This window comes from Dipodomys merriami, unplaced genomic scaffold, assembly GCF_024711535.1.
Source record: "Dipodomys merriami isolate MVZ:Mamm:240054 unplaced genomic scaffold, mDipMer1.0.p SCAF_655, whole genome shotgun sequence".
In the NCBI taxonomy this organism is placed as follows: domain Eukaryota; kingdom Metazoa; phylum Chordata; class Mammalia; order Rodentia; family Heteromyidae; genus Dipodomys; species Dipodomys merriami.
The window spans coordinates 446,567-466,999 of record NW_027206241.1 but is presented as its reverse complement, the minus strand read 5'-3'; the positions used below and the strand labels follow the sequence as shown (position 1 = coordinate 466,999).

The window sequence follows — 20,433 nt, the reverse complement described above, 5'->3', positions numbered from 1 at the left end:
AATTGTGGTGGCCATTCCAGGGTCCTGTGCCCACCTCTCTGCTCCTGCCTGGGTCCACATGTGTACATTAACACATGTTAGACACCAGGCTGGCCCATTGCTGTCCCAGTCCAGTTCTAGTGTGACCAGCCCCTTCGGTCCTCTGGCTCCCCAGAGAGCAGCATTCCTCCTTCCTGTGACCTCTGACCTCATGTAGGAACAATTTAGAAGATGGCAAGACCCAACCACCTGGTTTGTCAGTGTCTCTCCCGTTCTGTTGCACAGCCCGGGCTTCACAGGGCTGTTTTTAGCGAGAGAGGAGCCGTGGATTTCCTGGGAGCTTCTCTGTGAGTGTGATTGTATGAGGATGTGTCAGTGTGTTTCAGTGTGTGTGTGTGTGTGTGTGTGTGTGTGTGTGTGTGTGTGTGTGTGTGTGTGTGTGTGTGTGTGTGTGTGTGTGTGTGTGTGTGTGTGTGTGTGTGTGTGTGTGTGTGTGTGTGTGTGTGTGTGTGTGTGTGTGTGTGTGATGATGATGATGATCCACTCCAGCCTGGAGAGAGGTTTGATTTGATCTGTACAATGTTGGAAAAAGTAATTATTTGCCAGTGTTTAAAAATTGAGGACCTTTACATACAATTTCTGTGCTCTTTTGAAAAGCGAGGAGTCCAGGTCTCCTGACCTTCACAGCACAGCTGGCACTGTGTGGCACCGATTCTGACACATGCGGTGCCCGCAGGGCTGGAGGCTGTGGCCTGACGCAGCTCTCCGCAAATAGAGCACAGGCGGCTCTGCTCACCCGCAGCTCCATCCATCATCCCGTCAGCTCCCCCTTAATTAATTTCGTCAAGAGCCTGTAAAAGGCATCCTTCATCCCGACCGGGCTGGGCTGGCTGTGGGCCTAAGTAAAGACAGTCTACAGGCAACAGAGCTCTCTCAACCTCAGCCATTAATTAAGGAGCTGAAGGCTGACCCAGAGTGGGAGGCCATGCTGCAGGCAGAGCCCCTCAGCGACAGCTTCCTCCCTCAGCTCAGAAGGAGGACATGAAGCTGCCCTCCCGGGGGACGCTGGGGAGTTACTGTAGCATGGAGAAGCAGTGGGGACAAGCTGCCCTCTGGAGCCAGACCACCCAGCACTGACGCCAAGAGCCACCTTCCTGGAGCACTTCCCCAAAACCAGCAGTGCAGCTTGCCTTAGGAGTGCTTTTCTTAAATACCCGCTTTGCAGGGCCTAGGGGGTGGGAGAGAGCCAGCCCCTCCCATCCCTACTTTCAGCCCTGCAGGGGCACAGAGCTGGGGTGGGAGGCTGGACGGGTGCCCCATGTCTGATGCTGTGCTTTCTGAGCAGCCCGGAGCAGATGGTCTGCAGGAACAGACCACATTCACGAGGGATCTGCTCTGAGTTCAGCTGCGGGGATGGAAGTGGACAGCTTTTCCAGAACAAACGCCGGGGATGGTCTAGCTTGGGGAGCACACAATACATTTTCCCTTTGTAGATTCATAGCCGAATTCACATATAAACCCCCTGAGCTTCAAAGTGAGATTAAAGACTAGTTCACTCTGGTCAGGCCAGAGTCTGTAAAAGCAGTTTGACCCCAGAATCCTTTCTCTGTAGCAAGACTGAGAGCTCTGGGAATTGCTGGTCGAGATGTTTTTCTACCTTGTTAAACTTCTCTTCTGCCATTGCCTCCCGGAAGTGTGACACAGCTCTATAAAACAGTAAACACATTTAATTAGTCACACTCAGTTTTAAGCATCAGAACTCCAACTCAAACTGGCTTAGGTGAAAAGAGAATTTAGCAGCTTGTGCAGTATAACAGGCTCGTGGTGGGGGAGGTCAGGCATGGCTCAGTGCAGTCCGAGTGGCCTTCCTTGATTCCCTCACTCTCAGCGTCTTGAACTCCCTCATCCCCACTCCCATGGTACCAAGATAGCTGCAGAGTTGCCCTCCATGCCTCTCATCCCTTCCCTGGAGCCAGGCAGCAGGACAGCTCCTCTTTCTTGATATTCTTAAAGAAGTTTCTGGCTAAGTCTCACTGGTGCATCCAGGTCTCATGCCCATCCTTGAGCCACAGAGATTGGGGATCCAGTTTGGCAGGCATCCAGATCACATGCAGCGTGTACCCGTTATCATAAACAGAATGTCTGCAGCCACTGGCCCAAGTCCCCGGGGACCTGCTCAGCCTGGCTGAGAACCATAGCCCAGTCGGGTCCTCCCACAACAAAGACCCCTGCAGATCCTCATTGTAGGCAAGTGAGAGAATAGGTATGATCTCTGTTAGGTTCCTTCAGGATAGGAGATGTTCCGTGTCCCATTGCGTATCCACAGCTCTCAGAGACATCAGGTATTAAGTGAACCAGTTAAATGTTTGGCCTCTGTCTGTGCAGGGACCCCTCTTCTCATCTGCATTGTCTCCATGTCAGCAGCCATGGACAGCTATGGGAGGAACAACAAGTAAGTGGGCCTGGGCTTGCAGGTCTTGGAGGGCAGTGGGGCAGGAGGTGAGCCTTCCTGTAGCCCGTCCACACATGTGCATCTGGGTGTAGGTGGGCCCCTGGGGGGTGGGTCTTCCTGTAACCCTCATCCACACGTGCATCTGGGTGTAGGTGGGCCCCTGGGGGGTGGGTCTTCCTGTAACCCTCATCCACACGTGCATCTGGGTGTAGGTGGGCCCCTGGGGGGTGGGTCTTCCTGTAACCCTCATCCACACGTGCATCTGGGTGTAGGTAGGCCCCTGGGGGGCAGGTCTTCCTGTAGCCCTTGTCCATACATGTGCATGTGGGTGTAGGTGGGCCCCTGGGGGCGGGTCTTCCTGTAGCCCTCATCCACACATGTGCATCTGGGTATAGGTAGGCCCCTGGGGGGCTACCCCAGGCCTTGACAGTAAGAAAGGCCTGGGCCAGAGGCAGGGAGAACTAGCAACACAGGTGTCATGGTGCCCCAGGAATGGAGTGGGGCTGGTGGGAGTTCCTGACTAGAGCTTTTCCATGCATGTAGTCTGCTCAGACTTACAGGTCTAGGCACCCAGACAGCCCAAGTTTGAGATCCTGAGGCCTTTCCTGGGTAGTTAGTAAGTACACAGCCCTTGCCCACTACATTATATCTTGAGTCAACACATTGGTGAACACACTTGCCCCAAGTGGGTAAGTCTTAAGATCTCTTGCTTGGTCACAAAAGGGAATCTGGTCCAAGACCCATGTCACCATCTTGCCACTGTAGCTGGTGTTCAGGAGTCTGGAAGGTGACACATCCTAGGGGCCCTGGGTTCTGGACAGTGCCATAGGCGTGGAAGGACAGAATCCCACGTGGTACCTTGGGCGTGGAAGGACACAGAATCAGGGAGCTGTGTTGCTTGAGTTCTAGCCACACATCTCAAAGCCAGGAAGAATCTCACATCCTGGCCTCTTGTGTCTCAGGATGCTAGGGAAAGTGTCAGATGGGCTGGACCTTTCCTGTAGGTTGGGGACCATGCAGGACAGTGTCCGACCAGCAGCCCCTGGGAGGGTGGCCAGGGCCACAGCCTCCTTGTCTGTCCTCTGGGCCCTCATCCAGGATAGTGGTGCTGGCTCTGGTCCTGGCAAGCCCATGTTGATTTTGGTACTTCAAGGAAAACTAACTCTGGGTTTGACCAGCACTTTTAAAGGGTTCTGACCTGACATGCAGTTCTGGGAAATCCTGGGAGACTGCCACAGCCTGACTAGATGAAGATTCTCTCAGTGGGGGCCACTGCATCATTTGCCTGTGCCCCTGGGACCCTGGTCAAACCCATAGCATGGCAGGTGAAGCCGCTGATGTTAACTCTTCTCTTCCCTCCACAGCTGCTGGCTGTCGCTGGGGACCGGCGCCATCTGGGCCTTTGTGGGTCCTGCCTTGCTGGTTATTGTGGTAGGTCTCCATGGGCAAGAGTGGGCTGTGCAATGACCCTGGGCTCCTGGGACATACTAAGGGTACAGCAGTGCATTGTCATTCAGCCTCTCTCCTCATGGCTCCTCTTGGGTGGGTGACTCTCAGCCTGGTTTCCTGCAGTCTTGCAAGGGGCATGATTCTGGGGTCTGCCCGCTGGGGAGGGAGGCCTGCTCACCAGGGCCGGCAGTGTGTGTTAGCCTAGTGCAGAGAAGTATGGGTGCTTCCCCTTTCTGCGAGAACTCCAGCCTCGATCTCCCCAGGCTGTGGGAGTGGGCAGTGGTACTAGCAGAGCCACACACATCACTTTTAGGATTCCTCTAGTTGTGAGTGACAGCAAAGCTGGTAAGAGCTGAAACACTCCCCGCAGTGTCTTTTCCATTCCCCACTCCATTCCTGGGGCAGGATGACACTTGGGTTGCCTCTTGCTCCAAGGTGCAGTGGCCCCAAAATAGAGACCACCCAGGTCCTACAGAACTCTGGTAACCGTAACCAAGGCTCACACAGAATCCTAGTGACCGCAGCCATGGCTCCCACAGAATCCTAGTAACCAGAGCCATAGCTCCCACAGAACCCTAGTGACCGAAGCCATGGCTCCCACGGAACCCTAGTGACCGCAGCCATGGCTCCCACGGAATCCTAGAGACCTCAGCCACGGCTCCCACGGAATACTAGAGACCTCAGCCACGGCTCCCACGGAATCCTAGAGACCTCAGCCATGGCTCCCACGGAATCCTAGAGACGGCAGCCACGGCTCCCACAGAATCTTAGAGACCTCAGCCACAGCTTCCACAGCATCCTAGAGACCGCAGGCATGGCTCCCACGGAATCCTAGTGACCTCAAGCACGGCTCCCACGGAATCCTAGAGACCTCAGCCACGGTTCCCACAGACTCCTAGAGACCGCAGCCACAGCTCCCATGGAATCTTAGAGACTGTAGCCCCGGCTCCCACAGAATCTTAAGAGACCTCAGCCACGGCTTCCACAGCATCCTAGAGACCGCAGGCATGCCTCCCACAGAATCCTAGTGACCGCAGCCACGGCTCTCACGGAATCCTAGAGACCTCAGCCATGGCTCCCACTGAATCCTAGAGACCGCAGCTACGGCTCCCACGGAATCCTAGAGACTGCAGACATGGCTCCCACAGAATCTTAGAGACCTCAGCCACGGTCCCACAGAATCATAGTGACTGCAGCTACGACTCCCACGGAATCCTAGTGACTGCAGCCATGGCTCTCACAGAATCTTAGAGACCTCAGCCACGGCTCCCACAGAATCCTAGTGACCACAGCCACGGCTCCCACGGAATCCCAGAAACCACGGCCATCACAACATTCTTAGGACTGAGTTTCATCCTTCCTGATAAGCCAGGTTAGAGGTCACCTCTTATGGGCCCCTTGCTGAGCCTGAGGAGGAGGATGTTCTGACTGGCCAGCACTCCGTGCAGCTGGTATTCCATGGTTGCTGCCCTGGAGTCTGGGTCCATTTCCTCTCCTGCTCCCTTGCACTCACATCCCGGGCAGACGCTCAGTGCTGAGGTTGGCGTGGCGTGATGTCAGAGGGGACAGGCAGGGCATACCACCCATGTCTTTCCATGCTGTGCTGTTGTGTTGGCCTGCTGCCTTCAAGGAAGCAGAGGTCTGCAGCAAGAGCCCTCTCTCTGTCACTGTGGTCTCGATCACGGCTATGTGAGTTCTCAGCGTAAACTCCTGAGGTGCTTTGAACACTGGTACACAAGACAGAGATTTTTATCCAGATTGAGGCACAACTGGTTCTTGGATGCCCTATTCTGCCCTTTAACCTTTGGTGAGGGCCGGGTACTCAGTCACAGGGACCAAGGCTAATTGATGATGAATGGGGCAGCACCCAGACACTCAGCCCTTCCATGTCCTGGTTGTCTCAGGCCCTGCCTGATAGCGGCTAGGGACTGTCCTCCAGGCTGACCTGAGGACTGACCTCACCTCAGCAGATGAAGGCTGAGGACCCCTCCTCTGAGAGGAGTCACAGCAGCCCGTTTTCTCTCGCCTAGCCTGCTCCTTTCCCTGTCGGTTCCCAGCTCCTGTGACTGTCCGCGTTGGGTGGGCAATTAGCAGTGACTCCAGGAGAGATGCTGAGAGGCTCTCTTTATTCCTTCTTGGTTGAGATTCTGCTCAGGTACCTCTGGTGCCACACACACCACAGCCTTCTTGGCTGAAGGGTTTGCAGAGGGGCAGCGCTGGGGGGGAGGGCCGTGGTGGTGACGCTCATTGTCCTTGCTGCTGTGTGGGATGGGAGGCCTTCCCATGACCCCTATCTTCCTCCTGTATTTGCTGGGCTCCCCACACGGGGTCCTACTGGTGACAGGGGCTTTGAAGGGTCCATGGGCACCAGAGAGGCCCCAGTAAGAGTCATGTTCTCTGTGGCATGCTGGCAGTGTGGGAGGGGACCTTGGGAGCTGCTGGTGACCAGGTCACCTGCTGGGCTGGGTCCTGGCTGAGGCTGCAGGAGCTCTGCGGGCCTGGGTTCCAGACAGTGAGCACCATCACCAATAATTCTGGAAAGGCATCATAGGTCTATGTGACTGCTCCAGGTTTTGGGGAGTTCTGTGCTGTGTGAAGTCTGCAGGCCCCTGCCCAGATCATGGGAGTGGAGGGGAGAGGCCGCCCTGGAGCTCTGAGGCCAGGCCCACTGCAGCTGCTCTCAGACACAGCCCTGGGATGAACGTTGCAGCAGTGACCGTGGCCCTCAAAGCTGATGGTACTTATTTCCTAGCCCTTGGCAGGAACAGTTGAGGGTGCTGCGGAGGGCCCTGCAGACCGTCGGGGTGCATGCTGGTCCACAGGCGGTGCCGTGCTCCCTCTTCAGAGGATGGAGCCCTGTCCCCATTTACCCAGGAATCCCTGCCTTCCCTCCACATGAAGAAAGCAGGCTCAGGATGTCAAGCGTGGCCCGACCCCATTTGTGTAAAAGCTCTCTGTGGGCACGTGTTCTCGCCCAAGTGCATAATGGACAAGAAAATGTAGGCTGGAGCTCCCTCGAGGGGCTCCCTGGTGAGAGGTGAGGGTTCGGGGAGGGCGGCTTCACAGTATGAGCATCTTAAGACACCCCACGCTGCTCACACAGCTTTAAACTAAAGCGGTTTTAGAAAGTGGAAGCCTATACTGCGTGTCAGGCTAGTTGGCGTCCCTGTGCCCGGCAAAAGCAAGATGTAGGGAACAGCATAGGCCACCGTGGGCCTCCACAGGAGTGCGGAGGACAGGGTAGAACTGGATCCTCCAGTAGCAGCTCCAGTCACCTGACTGGAGGCCGACACACAGGCACAGGCACAGGCACACTCACACAGGCACACTCACACAGGCACACTCACACAGGCACAGGTACACTCACACAGGCACAGGCACAGGCACAGGCACACTCACACAGGCACAGGTACACTCACACAGGCACAGGCACACTCACACAGGCACAGGCACACTCACACAGGCACAGGCACACTCACACAGGCACAGGCACACTCACACAGGCACAGGCACACTCACACAGGCATAGGCACAGGCACACTCACACAGGCACAGGCACAGGCACAGGCACACAGGCACAGGCATAGGCACAGGCACACTCACACAGGCACAGGCACAGGCACACTCACACAGGCACAGGCACACTCACACAGGCACAGGCACACTCACACAGGCACAGGCACACTCACACAGGCACAGGCACACTCACACAGGCACAGGCACACACTCGCTCCCTGACTTCTCGGTCCCACCCAGTGCTCGAGTGCCCAAGCTGCTGTGACAAAGTGCTTTAAATAAGGAAATCACTCCTCCACTGTTTGGAAGGCAGAAGTCTCACATTCCAAGTGATGGAAGGTTGGTTTCCCCAGGGCCTCTGGCCTGGCTTGTCAGTGTCCAGGGTGGGTGCACCAGACACCTCCCTGTGTCCCCACATTGTCCTCTTCTTTGTGTGAACACCAGTCCTGTTGGATTAGGGCCTACCCTAATCTCACTTTAATGCAATCACCTCTCTAAAGACCCTGTTCCAAGTACAGTCACATTCTGGAGTTTTGAGGGGGGCACACCCAATTCTACTCGACAGGCCTCCCTGTCCCCACCCAGAGAGGGGCTCCGCGGAGAGCAGAAGCCTTTTGGCCTATGTCCCCATGGGACAACGGTGCCTCCAGGCCAGGGAAGAAAGGGGTCTCTACGACTCAAAAATGCTCATCTCCTCAGAGAGGCCAAGGTGGCTGCGTTTAGAGTGACAGTTAGATGCAGGACACACATAACAGGCATGCAGGTGAGTGTAGATACATAGGTAGATACAGAGTCATAGATGTACCTTTAATTGCAGATGTGACTACACAAGTCCAGATAGACCCACAGAGAGATGAAAATAATATTACATCTAGATGCAGACCTACAGGTACAGGTGGAAACAGAAATGCCGACATAGTTACGTTGCAGCATAGGCACCAGCAGATGCAGAGACCCAAAGACAGATAGAGCTGGATACTCAGATCTGTGAGCACACACAGCTACTCAGACACACAGAGGTAACAACTATAGTACTGTACACAGATTCCTGCATAGAGACACAGTACGCATGGACATTGTGTGTGTGCGCATACATGTGTGCACATACGTCCTTTTCCTGGTAAGATTCTGGTGACCCTGAGCCAGATGGAGAAAGCGCCTGGGCCAGTCCGGGCCCTGCCCATTGCTCCCCCTTCCTCCTCCAGAGGTCACCACCGCCTGGGTGCTGTGCCAGTTTGGCTGCCTGTGAGCGTGTGTCTTATTCCTTCTGAAATGCAGGCTGTGAATTGTTTCTTTGATGTCAGCCATCAGAGTATGTCTCAGTTCTGGTAGGGGATGCTAACCCATGAGATGCCCAGGCCCTACACAGGACTACTAGAACACGTATGCCAGGTGGGGGCCGAGGTACCGGAGTCGAGCACAGAGCCTGTCCTGGCTGCGTCTCCATAAAATCCCCCTCTGGCCCCCTGGTGCAGCACCTGTGCAGGTCCGGGGCATCCTCTGGAGCCACAGCCTCTACCCCCACACCACCACACACAGGACCAGACCAGCTTCCACATGAAACCAGATAGACCCGGGAGGGAGGAGGAATGTGTGTGTGGCTCACAGACAGTGTGGGAGACATCAGGGCCCTGACGTCTTGAACAGAGCCCTGTGTGAAGTGCTGAGGCTCCTGTGAGCACCTCTTGGCAGCCCTACCTCAGAAGAAGTGTTCTGTGTACTCTCTCAGCACCTGGTCGATCTGTGCAGAGCTGGTTTTCACGACACCCAGAGGCAATGACGAGACCCTGAACTCAGGGCTGCCCAGCCTCAGCCAGTCCCAGGCTTCCCGGTCCCGCTGTTACTGGACACTGGTTAAACCTTCCCCAGCCACAGGACACAGCTGAGAAATGGGACACAAGTGGCCAGCTGACTCCCTAATAATTGATAGGTTTTCAATTAAGACGTGGCGATGCACCGTGCTTCCCAGGCTCCTCGGGGAGGCAGCCGGCCTGGCTCCCCTGTCCCAGGGCGTTTCCGCAGACACCCCGTGCACTGTCAGAGCCGGGCTCCTCCTGGGTGCAGTGCCATCGCGTCCCATCACCGTGTAGGAAGAGCCACCTCGTCTGCGCCACATCTGGTGCCCACGGTGAGGGCCCGCTCAGCAGCCAGACTGCAGGGAGGTGGACACACAGGTTGTTTGCTCTGGTCCACCTGCAGTGGGGTGTCCAGGATGTAGATTTCCAAAGTGGAAGGCAGAACCTTTAGAGTAAGGGTCCATGAGCTCCCTGCCCCAAGAAAAGCCACAGGGGACAGCTGCAATTGCTGTTCTCACTTAGAACTGTGGAAGTGAACAGATGGCATACAAACTGAAGCTTTTTTTTTTTCTCTAAGAGAAAACACTGAATCTCAGAACAGCAGGGCCTGTGGTATTTGACCCAGGGCCGTTCCCTGTCCACCTGCCTGTGACACTGGCCTTCTGTGCCTGAGGCCAGCAGCAGCTTGATTGAAGAGCGGGAGCTGTGCTGGGCTTCAGTGGTCCCTGGGGGTGTGGACGGATGTCTGTCTTTGAAGCAGTCACTGAGTCGCTTTCTCACCTTTGCTCTCATCCTGGCTGGATGGGGGAGCTGCTGTCCCTCTGCCCCTCCATGTCTAAGTGAATGTGGCTTCCTTGTCACTGGGACCATCAGCACGTCCCCCCCCTTTCTCCCTGCAAGGCTGTGTTGGTTGCTCCCCTATTCATGTCTCTTGTCCCCCCAGCTTTTGGGCAGTTTTGGTGCTACCCTCACGGAGTGGGGGTGGGCGCTATCCTCTGTGAGGAAATGAGCAGAACTGAGTTGCTGGGAAGATGCGGCATGCAGGGGAAGTGACAAGGACGCGTCCGTCCACTTCCTGCCATAGGATAAACAGGAGGCTGGACAGAGCTAGGGGCCGACTCACATGGGTCCCATTTCCCCAGAAGCAGCCAGTGGAGCCCAGGGCCTCAGCACAGCCTGGGAATTGTCTTGCTGTGAAAAGCTCAACAAAAGGCTCCTGCTGATTTCTGGGAGGGGGGGAAGGGGGGGGAAGGCTGGGAGTGGGAAATGACTGGGCCCTGAATCCAAGGGCTGGGGGAGAGGGGGAGGCATGGAACATGCCTCAGGCTCTGGCTAAGGCCGTTTCTGCAGAGGAGCCTCAGCAAGGCCTGGGCTGGCAGTGCCGCTGGTGCAGGGGGTGTGTGGGGTCTTTGCAGCCGCACAGGGAGTTGGGTCTGGCTCTGCAGATGGTGGCCCTGACCTCAGCTGCTCCTCCCCTGCAGGTGAACGTGGGCATCCTCGTTGCTGTCACCAGAGTTATTTCCCAGATCAGCGCTGACAACTACAAGATACACGGGGACCCCAGTGCCTTCAAGTAAGTCCATGTGAGCTGCCCCGTGCAGCTCTTGGAGGCTGCTGGAGGGTCAGTGAGCCATCTCCTGCCATTACCAACCCATCGCCCATGTCCTTGTGAGGTCACAGGCAGCCCTGGCTTCTCAGCCTCGCTTGGTGGCTCATTCATCCCAGGGACCCCGGGGGGCAAGCCCTGACACAGTGTGGCCCCTGTGAGGGAGGGCTCTGCAGGTGTCCAGGATGGCCGTGTGGAGGGGAGAGGGAGGGCTCTGCTGGTGTCCAGGATGGCCGTGCGGAGGGGAGAGGGAGGGCTCTGCTGGTGTCCAGGGATGGCCGTCCGGAGGGGCGCAGAAGGGAGAGGGATACTCAGCAGATTCACACCTTGTGGGGATCCAGTACTCCAGGCTCCTGGCTCTCAGCCCAGAAGGGGAATAGCACCTGTTGGTGGCGCTGCTGCGTGAACGGGGCTCCACAGAACACAGCCTCCTGGCATGGAAGATTAGAGCCTGCTGATGGCTTAGACCACCTTAACGTCCCCAGCCTGGACCTGGGCTCTGCAGCTCCAGGATGGTGACCCCCTTTACCACTTTGTCCTCCACATCAGCTCCCAGACTCACCCTGCACTCTGTGGCGGGACAGCTGTGCCTGGCATTCCGTGCACAAGGAAGCCTGCCTCCCAGGAACAGTGGGGGTGGGTTTCACCACAGGCCCCTGTGGGCTTCACCCTGGGCCCAGGCCTCAGGTGCCCCAACCTGGGGCACCCTGCACAGCCCCTCGCGGTTAGTGTGGACGCTCTAGAGCGGCGTAGACACTGGGCTGCTGACACTGTAAGTCACTGTAGCTACAGTCTATCTTTTCTGATCTGAAAGTAAAAGAGACAAACAGCCCAACAGCAAATCAATGAGGTAATTATTCTGTAAGGAATCCAAACACTGTAAATTAACCTGACAAGTAGCTGTGGCCCTTTGAGGCTTTCCAACCCAGGGGCTTTCAAGGCTGAGCACCCTGGGAGGAGTGTTCAGAGGGGCCAGAGTCATTTCCTTTTGTCACTTGTGAGGGCCTGAGCTCTGCCCCAGGCCTGCGTGCCACCCAGCTCAGCCTGGGCATGAAGGCCCTGCCCGCCTCCCCCTACCCTTAGCTCCTGAGGTCCCTGGGTATTCAAGGCCAGCCAGTGTCTGTCTGAAGGTCTGTCTCCAGCAGACGTTACCATGCTATCCAGGGTCAGCACTTGCAGGACCACGGCCTTCGCTGCCCCACCACATGCCACCCCATTCCTCCACTGCCCTGCCCTTCGCTGCTCTCCAAGTCCCTCTGAAGAGGCAGCCTCCTTCACACCCACCTGTCTCCACGGAAAGCGTTGTGTGAGGGCTGCTGTGGGAAATTCCCTGGGAGCCAGGTGCCACTACGGTGCCCTCACACCGCCACACCCTCGTACCACCATGGCGCCTTCTCCCCACCACCACCACACCCTCACACCACCACCACACCCTCACACCACCACCACACCTTCACACCACCACGGTGCCCTCGCCCCACCACCACGCCCTCACACCACCACCACGCCCTCACACCACCACCACGCCCTCACACCACCACCACGCCCTCACACCACCACCACACCCTCACATCACCACCACACCCTCACACCACCACCACGCCCTCACACCACCACCACGCCTTCACACCACCACCACGCCCTCGCCCCACCACCACGCCCTCACACCACCACCACACCCTCACACCACCACCACGCCCTCACACCACCACCACGCCCTCACACCACCACCACCACACCCTCACACCACCACCACGCCCTCACACCACCACCACGCCCTCACACCACCACCACGCCCTCACACCACCACCACGCCCTCACACCACCACCACCACGCCCTCACACCACCACCACACCCTCACATCACCACCACGCCCTCACATCACCACCACGCCCTCACACCACCACCACGCCCTCACACCACCACCACGCCCTCACACCACCACCACCACACCCTCACACCACCACCACGCCCTCACACCACCACCACACCTTCACATCACCACCACACCCTCACGCCACCACCATGCCCTCACGCCACCACCATAGCCTCACACCACCACCGTACCCTCACACCACCACCGTACCCTCACACCACCATGGTGGCCTCCCCCCACCACCATACCCTTGTACAACCACCATACCCTTTATCACCATGGTGCCCTCGTACCACCACCATACCCTTGTACCACCATGGTGCCCTTGTACCACCATGGCGCCCTGTACTGCTGTGGCCCTCTTGGAAGCCATCCCGGTAGACACCGACAGGTGTACATCCCGGCCTGTTCCCACGGACTTTGCCCCTTTCCTTGCATGTGTGCCCACATCCTGGGATGCGCTCCTGCCCCTGGTGCCATCAGTGGGTCTCAGTGCCACCAGCAGGCACCCCAGGGCTGGGGATGCAGAGCAGCCTGGCAGGAAGGGAGCAACGGTGGCGCTCACAGAAGCTCCTGGGCTGCTGTAATTCCCCCATCATAGATGTAATCTGATGGATTTTCGTGGGCCTAGATGCCTCCTCAGGGCCTGAACAGTGGCTTTCACTTTTAACAAAAAGTCAATTTATCGATCCAAGTTCCACATGCTTAAGAGAGAAGAGAGAACATTTTGTGTGTGGGAATGAGACTTGGGCCTGGAGGTGGAATGGGGGTGAAGAGCCCCAGGGGAGGGGTGCATGGTGGGGGAGGGGCGCATGTGGGTGCCGGGGACATCCGCAGGGAAGTGAGCCTCCTCCCAGGCCAGGCCCCCTTCTCCACTCTGCACAGCGTTGCTGCTGGTCTTGGCTGAGCTAACGAGAGAGCCTGCAGAGCCCCGGCGAGCTGTCCTCCCGGGCCGCCAAGCCATTCCTGTGGAAGGAGCTCATCTGTGGCCATTCCATCTAAACAGGATTCTCCAGGAGCTAGGTCATGTGTGACATTTCTGCTTCCCAGTACAGGTGTGGTATTTTCACCGTACCGACTTGTTTCCCCGAGGCCCTGGGCTGTCAGTGCCATGACTCAGGGTTTGTGGCCAGGGCCTCGCTGCAGCTGTGCCTCGCCTTCTCCGGGAGGTGCTGCATGCTGCGTGCCGCACGCCACACTTGATCCGCAGTGGTCACTTCCCAGGGGCTGCCGCCCCGTGAGACAGCAGGGGTGAGCAAGTCCAAGCTTTACCGCCCTTGCGGTCTAGAGAGGGAAACTCCTGTGCCGTGTGTTGGGGGTAAACTGAGGCCTGTGACAGTTGTTGAGCTGGGCAGCAGGCCCCACTGCTGGTTAGGCTTGTCTCCAAAGCTCAGATGCGTAAGTACTCTACTGTAAGAAGCCCATCTGTTTCAGAAGAGGATGGATTGGACATTAGTCATCAGTTTCTTGGCATACCAGAGAGGCCTGAGCCAGACAGCCTGGCATTGCTCACTGCTCACTGCTATTCACCGAGAGTTGTCCCAAGAGCTCTGTTCTGCATGCTGCAGGCACAGTGGGGACCAGGACCCCTGGTCTCCCGGAACATGCATGCTGAGGGTACACTAGAGCAAGGGATGTCTCTGCCAGCACTCTGGGCAACTCGGCTCCACTCCCTTCCCTCCTCCCTGGTGCCTGGGACCGCTCTTCATAGGTTATACTGGGCGACTGGACTGGGTGGGAGTGGCCCCAAGGCCAGCTGCCATGGCACAGCAGTGGCACCCGCCCTGTGAGCAGGAAGGGAACCTCACACATCACGGGTGGCCTGGGCCTCTCTGTAGTCTTGCGTGGAGAGGGTGCTGCCTTGCTGAATCTCTGGCTATAATGGTCCTAGGAGATGACCAGTAGCCCAGAGCCTCGTGGAGCTTCTAAAGTGGACGGACCCCTTGGCAAAAGAGCCACAGACTGGGCAGCTGAAGAAGCCTGAGGGGAAGGAATTGTCACTCGCAGACACTGACCACTGTAGGAGCTCTAGGGCCTTTAGTTCAGAAGCTTGCTGATTGGCTGATTTGAGTCATATGACCTCCCCCACCACAGGGATAGTGTGGCAACATGATTGGCTGTCCTGATGAGACCGTTTCCAATGAGAAAAGAGCAGGACCACCAGTTTCCTAGAGCACAAGAAGGGAGATAGCTGGCAGGAGAGGCATGGATGTTCTGTTTACAGAGCAGCGCTGCCTGGGAAGGTGGCTCTGGGGTCCAGGTGGGCACTGACACTGGCCTGGGGTAGGGACATCTGCATACTCTCTGTTCCTGCCATTGACAAAACTGGTATCATCATGACCATCATTGGATGGGGTGTGAGACCATCTGTCCCACCAATGTCAAGAGGCCACAAGTGCTAGGAGAGAGAAACGCATGCTAGCAGACATCCTGTGGGGAGGGTGGATGGCCAGCCAGCAGTGGTTCAGCAAGGACTCGTCTGGTATCTGCTCTGATCCCTGTCCTCTGAGAGCCCACTGCCACTGTCTCAGAATGCTGGTATACTCAGAACCTGGACTGGTCACCAGGGGGGCTCTGTGGCTGCTGCCCAGGGAAGCCTGGAGAAATATGACCAGCCATCTCATCTCATTGCAGATGTGAGTTCTGGTAGAATATGCCAGGGAGCCCCGGGGCCTTTCCAGTATCTCTATGGGTACTGGAAGGATCTTCACTGTCTCTGTACCCACCTAATCCCCCCCCTTCCCGCCCATCTTTGCAAACAGTTCCAACATGACTGGGCCTGGACAGACCTCTTTTGGTGTCCTGGGTAACCTTCAGGGTCTGGTGCTATGTGAGCCTGTGTGTCTTTCTGGAATTCCTGTACCCGACAATGCTGAGGGGACAGGACTGGGGACACGTTCCTCCCGGAGCTCCCTCCAGGCCCAGGCCTTGGCGGAGCTCACCTGCAGAGGACTCTGGGTCTCACTCCCAGCAGACACTGGCACCTAAGGCCAGTCCTGCTGTCCACCCTGCTCACCCACTTGCCTGAGTGACCGTTGCTGTCTCTTGCAGGTTGACAGCAAAGGCTGTGGTTGTGCTGCTGCCCATCCTAGGGACCTCGTGGGTGTTTGGGGTCCTCGCCGTCAATGACCGGGCTTTGGTCTTCCAGTACATGTTCGCCATCCTTAACTCCCTGCAGGTAAGAGCCTGCTGACTGCCAGGCCAGGCCAGGCCACAGGCTGCTGGTCGTAGGGGAGTGTGAGTGAGGAGCACAGGTTACCCCAGGGGCAGGAGGGAAGCCATCCATGGTCTCTCTACGCCCTCTTGAGCCTGTGGTGCAGCATGTGCCCAAGGCCTGGGGATGGGGTTGTCCAGCAGGCATGCTTCATAGGGGTTCTGGGATGCTTCAGGGGCAGGATGGCTGCCCCTTGGTGGGAGGTGCGTCGGCCTGAAGGGCAGGGGGCCTAGTAGTAGACACCCCAGGTTGTGTCCTGGATAGAAAGGCAGATGGGGACCATCCTGGAAAGCAGAGATCTGGAGTGTCACCAGCTTGGCCCTCACCCCCACAGGCCCACAGAGGAAGGGGATGTAAGTCCACCATCCACCCCCGAGGCACAGCCTCCTCTCCGCTCTCCTTGCGTCTCTACACAGGCAGTGGTGTCTGGCTCTCCCTTGGGAGTGAGCAGCCCTGCACCGTGTTCCTTGGGTTGATTGCTGTGAAGTGTGACAGGCTAGCCCTCCCAGTCCTGACGCACGCTAGCTGCCCCGCCCCACCCCCGTTTGTCCTTTTCCTTTTCCTCCTTCAGGACCTAGGCCCCTGGCAGGACTCAGCTAGTGGGGCACAAAGCAAGCGAGCTCCCTGAAGGGCTGGGCGGGGCCTGGTTAGCAGTCTGCAGCTGTTGGGACACCCCGCTCCTGTATCTGTTAGGTTGTTACCGTAAGCCTGGCCTGTGAGGAGAGTGGGCAGTGTTGGATGTTGAGGCTCCACTAGGCAGGACTCTGATGTCCTGAGCATCTAATCTCCATCCCAGTCTTGAGCCTCTCTGGGGATCCACCTGACCCTGTGCTTATGCATCAGTGGAGCAGCACCCTTGAATTCCCAGTGCCCCTGAGCCCCCAGCTGAGCCTGAACCCCCCGCAGTGGGGCCCTGAGTGCCCCTAACCCCCCAGCAGGGCCCTGAGTGCCCCTGAACCCCCAGCTGGGCCCTGAGTGTGTCTGAATGCACCCCCCCCCGCGGGGCCCTGAGTGCCTCTAAACCCTCCAGCTGGGCCCTGAGTGTCTCTGAACGTGCCCCCCCTCCCGTGGGTCCCTGAACACCTCTGAACCCCCCTCCCCTGCAGTGGGGCCCTGAGTGCCCCTAATCCCCCAGCAGGGCCCTGAGTGTCTCTGAACCTCCCCTCCTCCTCCCCCCCCCCCCCCCCCCCCCGTGGGGCACTAAAGCCCAGCTGGATTCAGGGTGGGATCCACAACACCCATCACAGCAAGCCCTTTCCCCAGCCAGCCAGTGCCACTCCCTGGAAGAGCTTGAGACTGAACACAATGGCTCTAATGTCATTTCTCCCCTTCTAGGGCCTCTTCATCTTCCTCTTCCACTGCCTCCTGAATTCAGAGGTATGTCCATCCTACCCCCTGACACTGCAGAATCATTCTCCTTTCTGGAAGGCAGAGTGGATGCTGTCTCCCTAGGCACATTGCCCTGAGGAACTCGGGATTTCCTTTCTCCAACCTGTCCTGGGACTGCATCTGAGCAAGTTCCCCGAGCCATTTATGCTGGCCTCTGATAGTGGCCACTTGAGCCTCGCTCTAACAGCTCTTTTCTTCTGCTTCCAAGGTGAGAGCTGCCTTCCAGCACAAAACCAAGGTCTGGTCCCTCACAAGCAGCTCTGCCCGCAACGGCCATGTGAAGCCCTTCAGCTCAGACGTGGTGAGTGCAGCATGCTGCGGCTCCATCTTTGCTCTCTTGGTTGGTGGTGTCTGTCCCCATGCCTGCCCCTGCCCCTTGCAGACCTCAGAGCTCTGCTGTGGCCTCCACCTAGAGCAGCGTGGCTTGGGGCCACCTCCAGCCTCCCTGACCTGCGTGGCACTGCAGGTGGTTCTCCATCCAGGGCCCAGGCTGTCCCCTCCTCCCCAGAGCTCTGCTCACCGCTTCCTGTCCTCCACACCCCTGCAGCGGGGGACAGAACCTAGCAGGCAACCCTCCCCCTGCCTTCTAGGTCCTTGCTCAGGGGCGACACTAGGACACTAGGTACAAGTGTTCCCACCAGGCATCCATTTGCTGGAAGCCTTTGGCTGCCCCATTGGAAGGCACACCCGGGAGAGCAGAGACTCAGCTGGCTTTGTGCATTCCTCTGACCCACCACCATAGTGCCGGGCATAGTGGGCTCATGGAGGTAGCTCAGGTGAATGTACCTATGTTCAGACAGAACCTGGAGGGATGTGAAGGATGCTCTGGTCCACATCTTCTGGTACTCATGATCTTGTGGATGCTCTGGTCCACATCTTCTGGTGCTCATGATCTCGTGGATGCTCTGGTCCGTGTCCTTTGGTGCTCATGTTCTCATTGATGCTCTGGTCCATGTCCTCTGGTACTCATGTTCTCATGGACACTCTGATCAATGCCTCTGGTACTCATGATCTCGTGGACACTCTGGTCTGTGTCCTCTGGTGCTCATGATCTCGTGGATGCTCTGGTCCATGTCCTCTGGTGCTCATGATCTCGTGGATGCTCTGGTCCATGTCCTCTGGTGCTCATGTTCTTGTGGACACTCTGGTCCGTGTCCTCTGGTGCTCATGTTCTTGTGGACACTCTGGTCCGTGTCCTCTGGTGCTCATGTTCTTGTGGACACTCTGGTCCGTGTCCTCTGGTGCTCATGGTCTCCTGGATGCTCTGGTCCATGTCCTCTGGTGCTCATGATCTTGTGGATGCTCTGGTCTGTGTCCTCTGGTGCTCATGTTCTTGTGGATGCTCTGGTCTGTGTCCTCTGGTGCTCATGATCTCGTGGATGCTCTGGTCTGTGTCCTCTGGTGCTCATGATCTCATGGATGCTCTGGTCTGTGTCCTCTGGTGCTCATGATCTTGTGGATGCTCTGGTCTGTGTCCTCTGGTGCTCATGATCTCGTGGATGCTCTGGTCCATGTCCTCTGGTGCTCATGATCTTGTGGACATTCTGGTCCATGTCCTCTGGTGCTCCTGTTCTCGTGGGCACTCTGATCAATGCCTCTGGTACTCATGATCTCGTGGACACTCTGGTCCATGTCCTCTGGTGCTCCTGTTCTCGTGGGCACTCTGATCAATGCCTCTGGTACTCATGATCTCGTGGACACTCTGGTCCATGTCCTCTGGTGCTCATGATCTCGTGGATGCTCTGGTCTGTGTCTTCTTGTGCTCATGATCTCGTGGATGCTCTGGTCCATGTCCTCTGGTGCTCATGATCTTGTGGACACTCTGGTCCATGTCCTCTGGTGCTCCTGTTCTCGTGGGCACTCTGATCAATGCCTCGGGTGCTCATGATCTCGTGGACGCTCTGGTCCGTGTCCTCTGTTGCTCATGATCTTGTGGACACTCTGGTCCATGTCCTCTGGTGCTCCTGTTCTCGTGGGCACTCTGATCAGTGCCTCTTGTGCTCATGATCTCGTGGACACTCTGGTCCATGTCCTCTGGTGCTCATGATCTCGTGGATGTCTGGTCCATGTCCTCTGGTGCTCATGATCTCGTGGGCACTGTAGTCTGTGTCCTCAGGTGCTCATGATCTCATGGGCACTGTACTCTGTGTCCTCGGGTGCTCATGATCTCGTGGACGCTCTGGTCCGTGTCCTCGGGTGCTCATGATCTCGTGGATGCTCTGGTCCGTGTCCTCGGGTGCTCATGATCTCGTGGACGCTCTGGTCCGTGTCCTCTGGTGCTCATGATCTCGTGGACGCTCTGGTCCGTGTCCTCTGGTGCTCATGATCTCGTGGACACTGTACTCTGTGTCCTCGGGTGCTCTGTTGTCTTGTCTCAGGGAGGTTGTGGGACTTCAGGGTCTTTGCCTCACCAGGTAGGATCCCCACACAGCTTCGTGGGGCCATGTGGAGTTGCACCTCTTCCTTTCAGGAGCAGCCTTCAGCCTCATTTCCTTGTGGTTTGCAGATCAACAGGACACAGCCAGGCACAGCCTCCACCAAGCTTGGCCCTTGGGACAAGAGCAGCCATTCCTCCCCACCTGTGGACCAGTCTCTGTCAGCTGTGTGAGCAGGTGCTCACAGCCAGGCCAGTGTGCCACTCCTCCACGCAGAACAACGCAGACCTGTGCCCCCCCCAGCTCCTTCCCCTCCCACTCCAGGCCTGTGCCCCCCTCCAGCTCCTTCCCCTCCCACTCCAGACCTGTGCCCCCCCCAGCTCCTTCCCCTCCCACTCCAGGCCTGTGCCCCCCCCAGCTCCTTCCCCTCCCACTCCAGGCCTGTGCCCCCCCCAGCTCCTTCCCCTCCCACTCCAGGCCTGTGCCCCCCCCAGCATCTTCCCCTCCCACTCCAGGCCTGTGCCCCCCCCAGCTCCTTCCCCGCCCACTCCAGACCTGTGCCCCCTCCAGCTCCTTCCCCTCCCACTCCAGACCTGTGCCCCCCCCCAGCTCCTTCCCCTCCCACTCCAGACCTGTGCCCCCCCCAGCTCCTTCCCCTCCCACTCCAGACCTGTGCCCCCCCCAGCTCCTTCCCCGCCCACTCCTCTACACAGAACAATGCAGACCTGTGCCCCCCCCAGCTCCTTCCCCTCCCACTCCAGACCTGTGCCCCCCCAGCTC

General features: G+C 57.7%; 1 protein-coding gene across 1 annotated transcript in view; it reads left to right on the top strand.

Moving 5' to 3' along the window:
• LOC138815654 (adhesion G-protein coupled receptor D1-like) overlaps positions 1 to 20,075 on the top strand; it is a 93,436-nt gene extending 73,361 nt beyond the window's left edge. The window contains exons 19-25 of the mRNA XM_070005068.1: positions 2,365 to 2,431; positions 3,796 to 3,862; positions 10,674 to 10,765; positions 15,727 to 15,853; positions 17,225 to 17,266; positions 17,487 to 17,579; positions 19,785 to 20,075. Of these exons, the coding sequence (XP_069861169.1) occupies positions 2,365 to 2,431; positions 3,796 to 3,862; positions 10,674 to 10,765; positions 15,727 to 15,853; positions 17,225 to 17,266; positions 17,487 to 17,579; positions 19,785 to 19,886 (590 nt within the window). The 3' untranslated portion in view covers positions 19,887 to 20,075. The remainder of the gene's footprint in view (positions 1 to 2,364; positions 2,432 to 3,795; positions 3,863 to 10,673; positions 10,766 to 15,726; positions 15,854 to 17,224; positions 17,267 to 17,486; positions 17,580 to 19,784) is intronic.
• Positions 20,076 to 20,433: the final 358 nt, after the last annotated feature.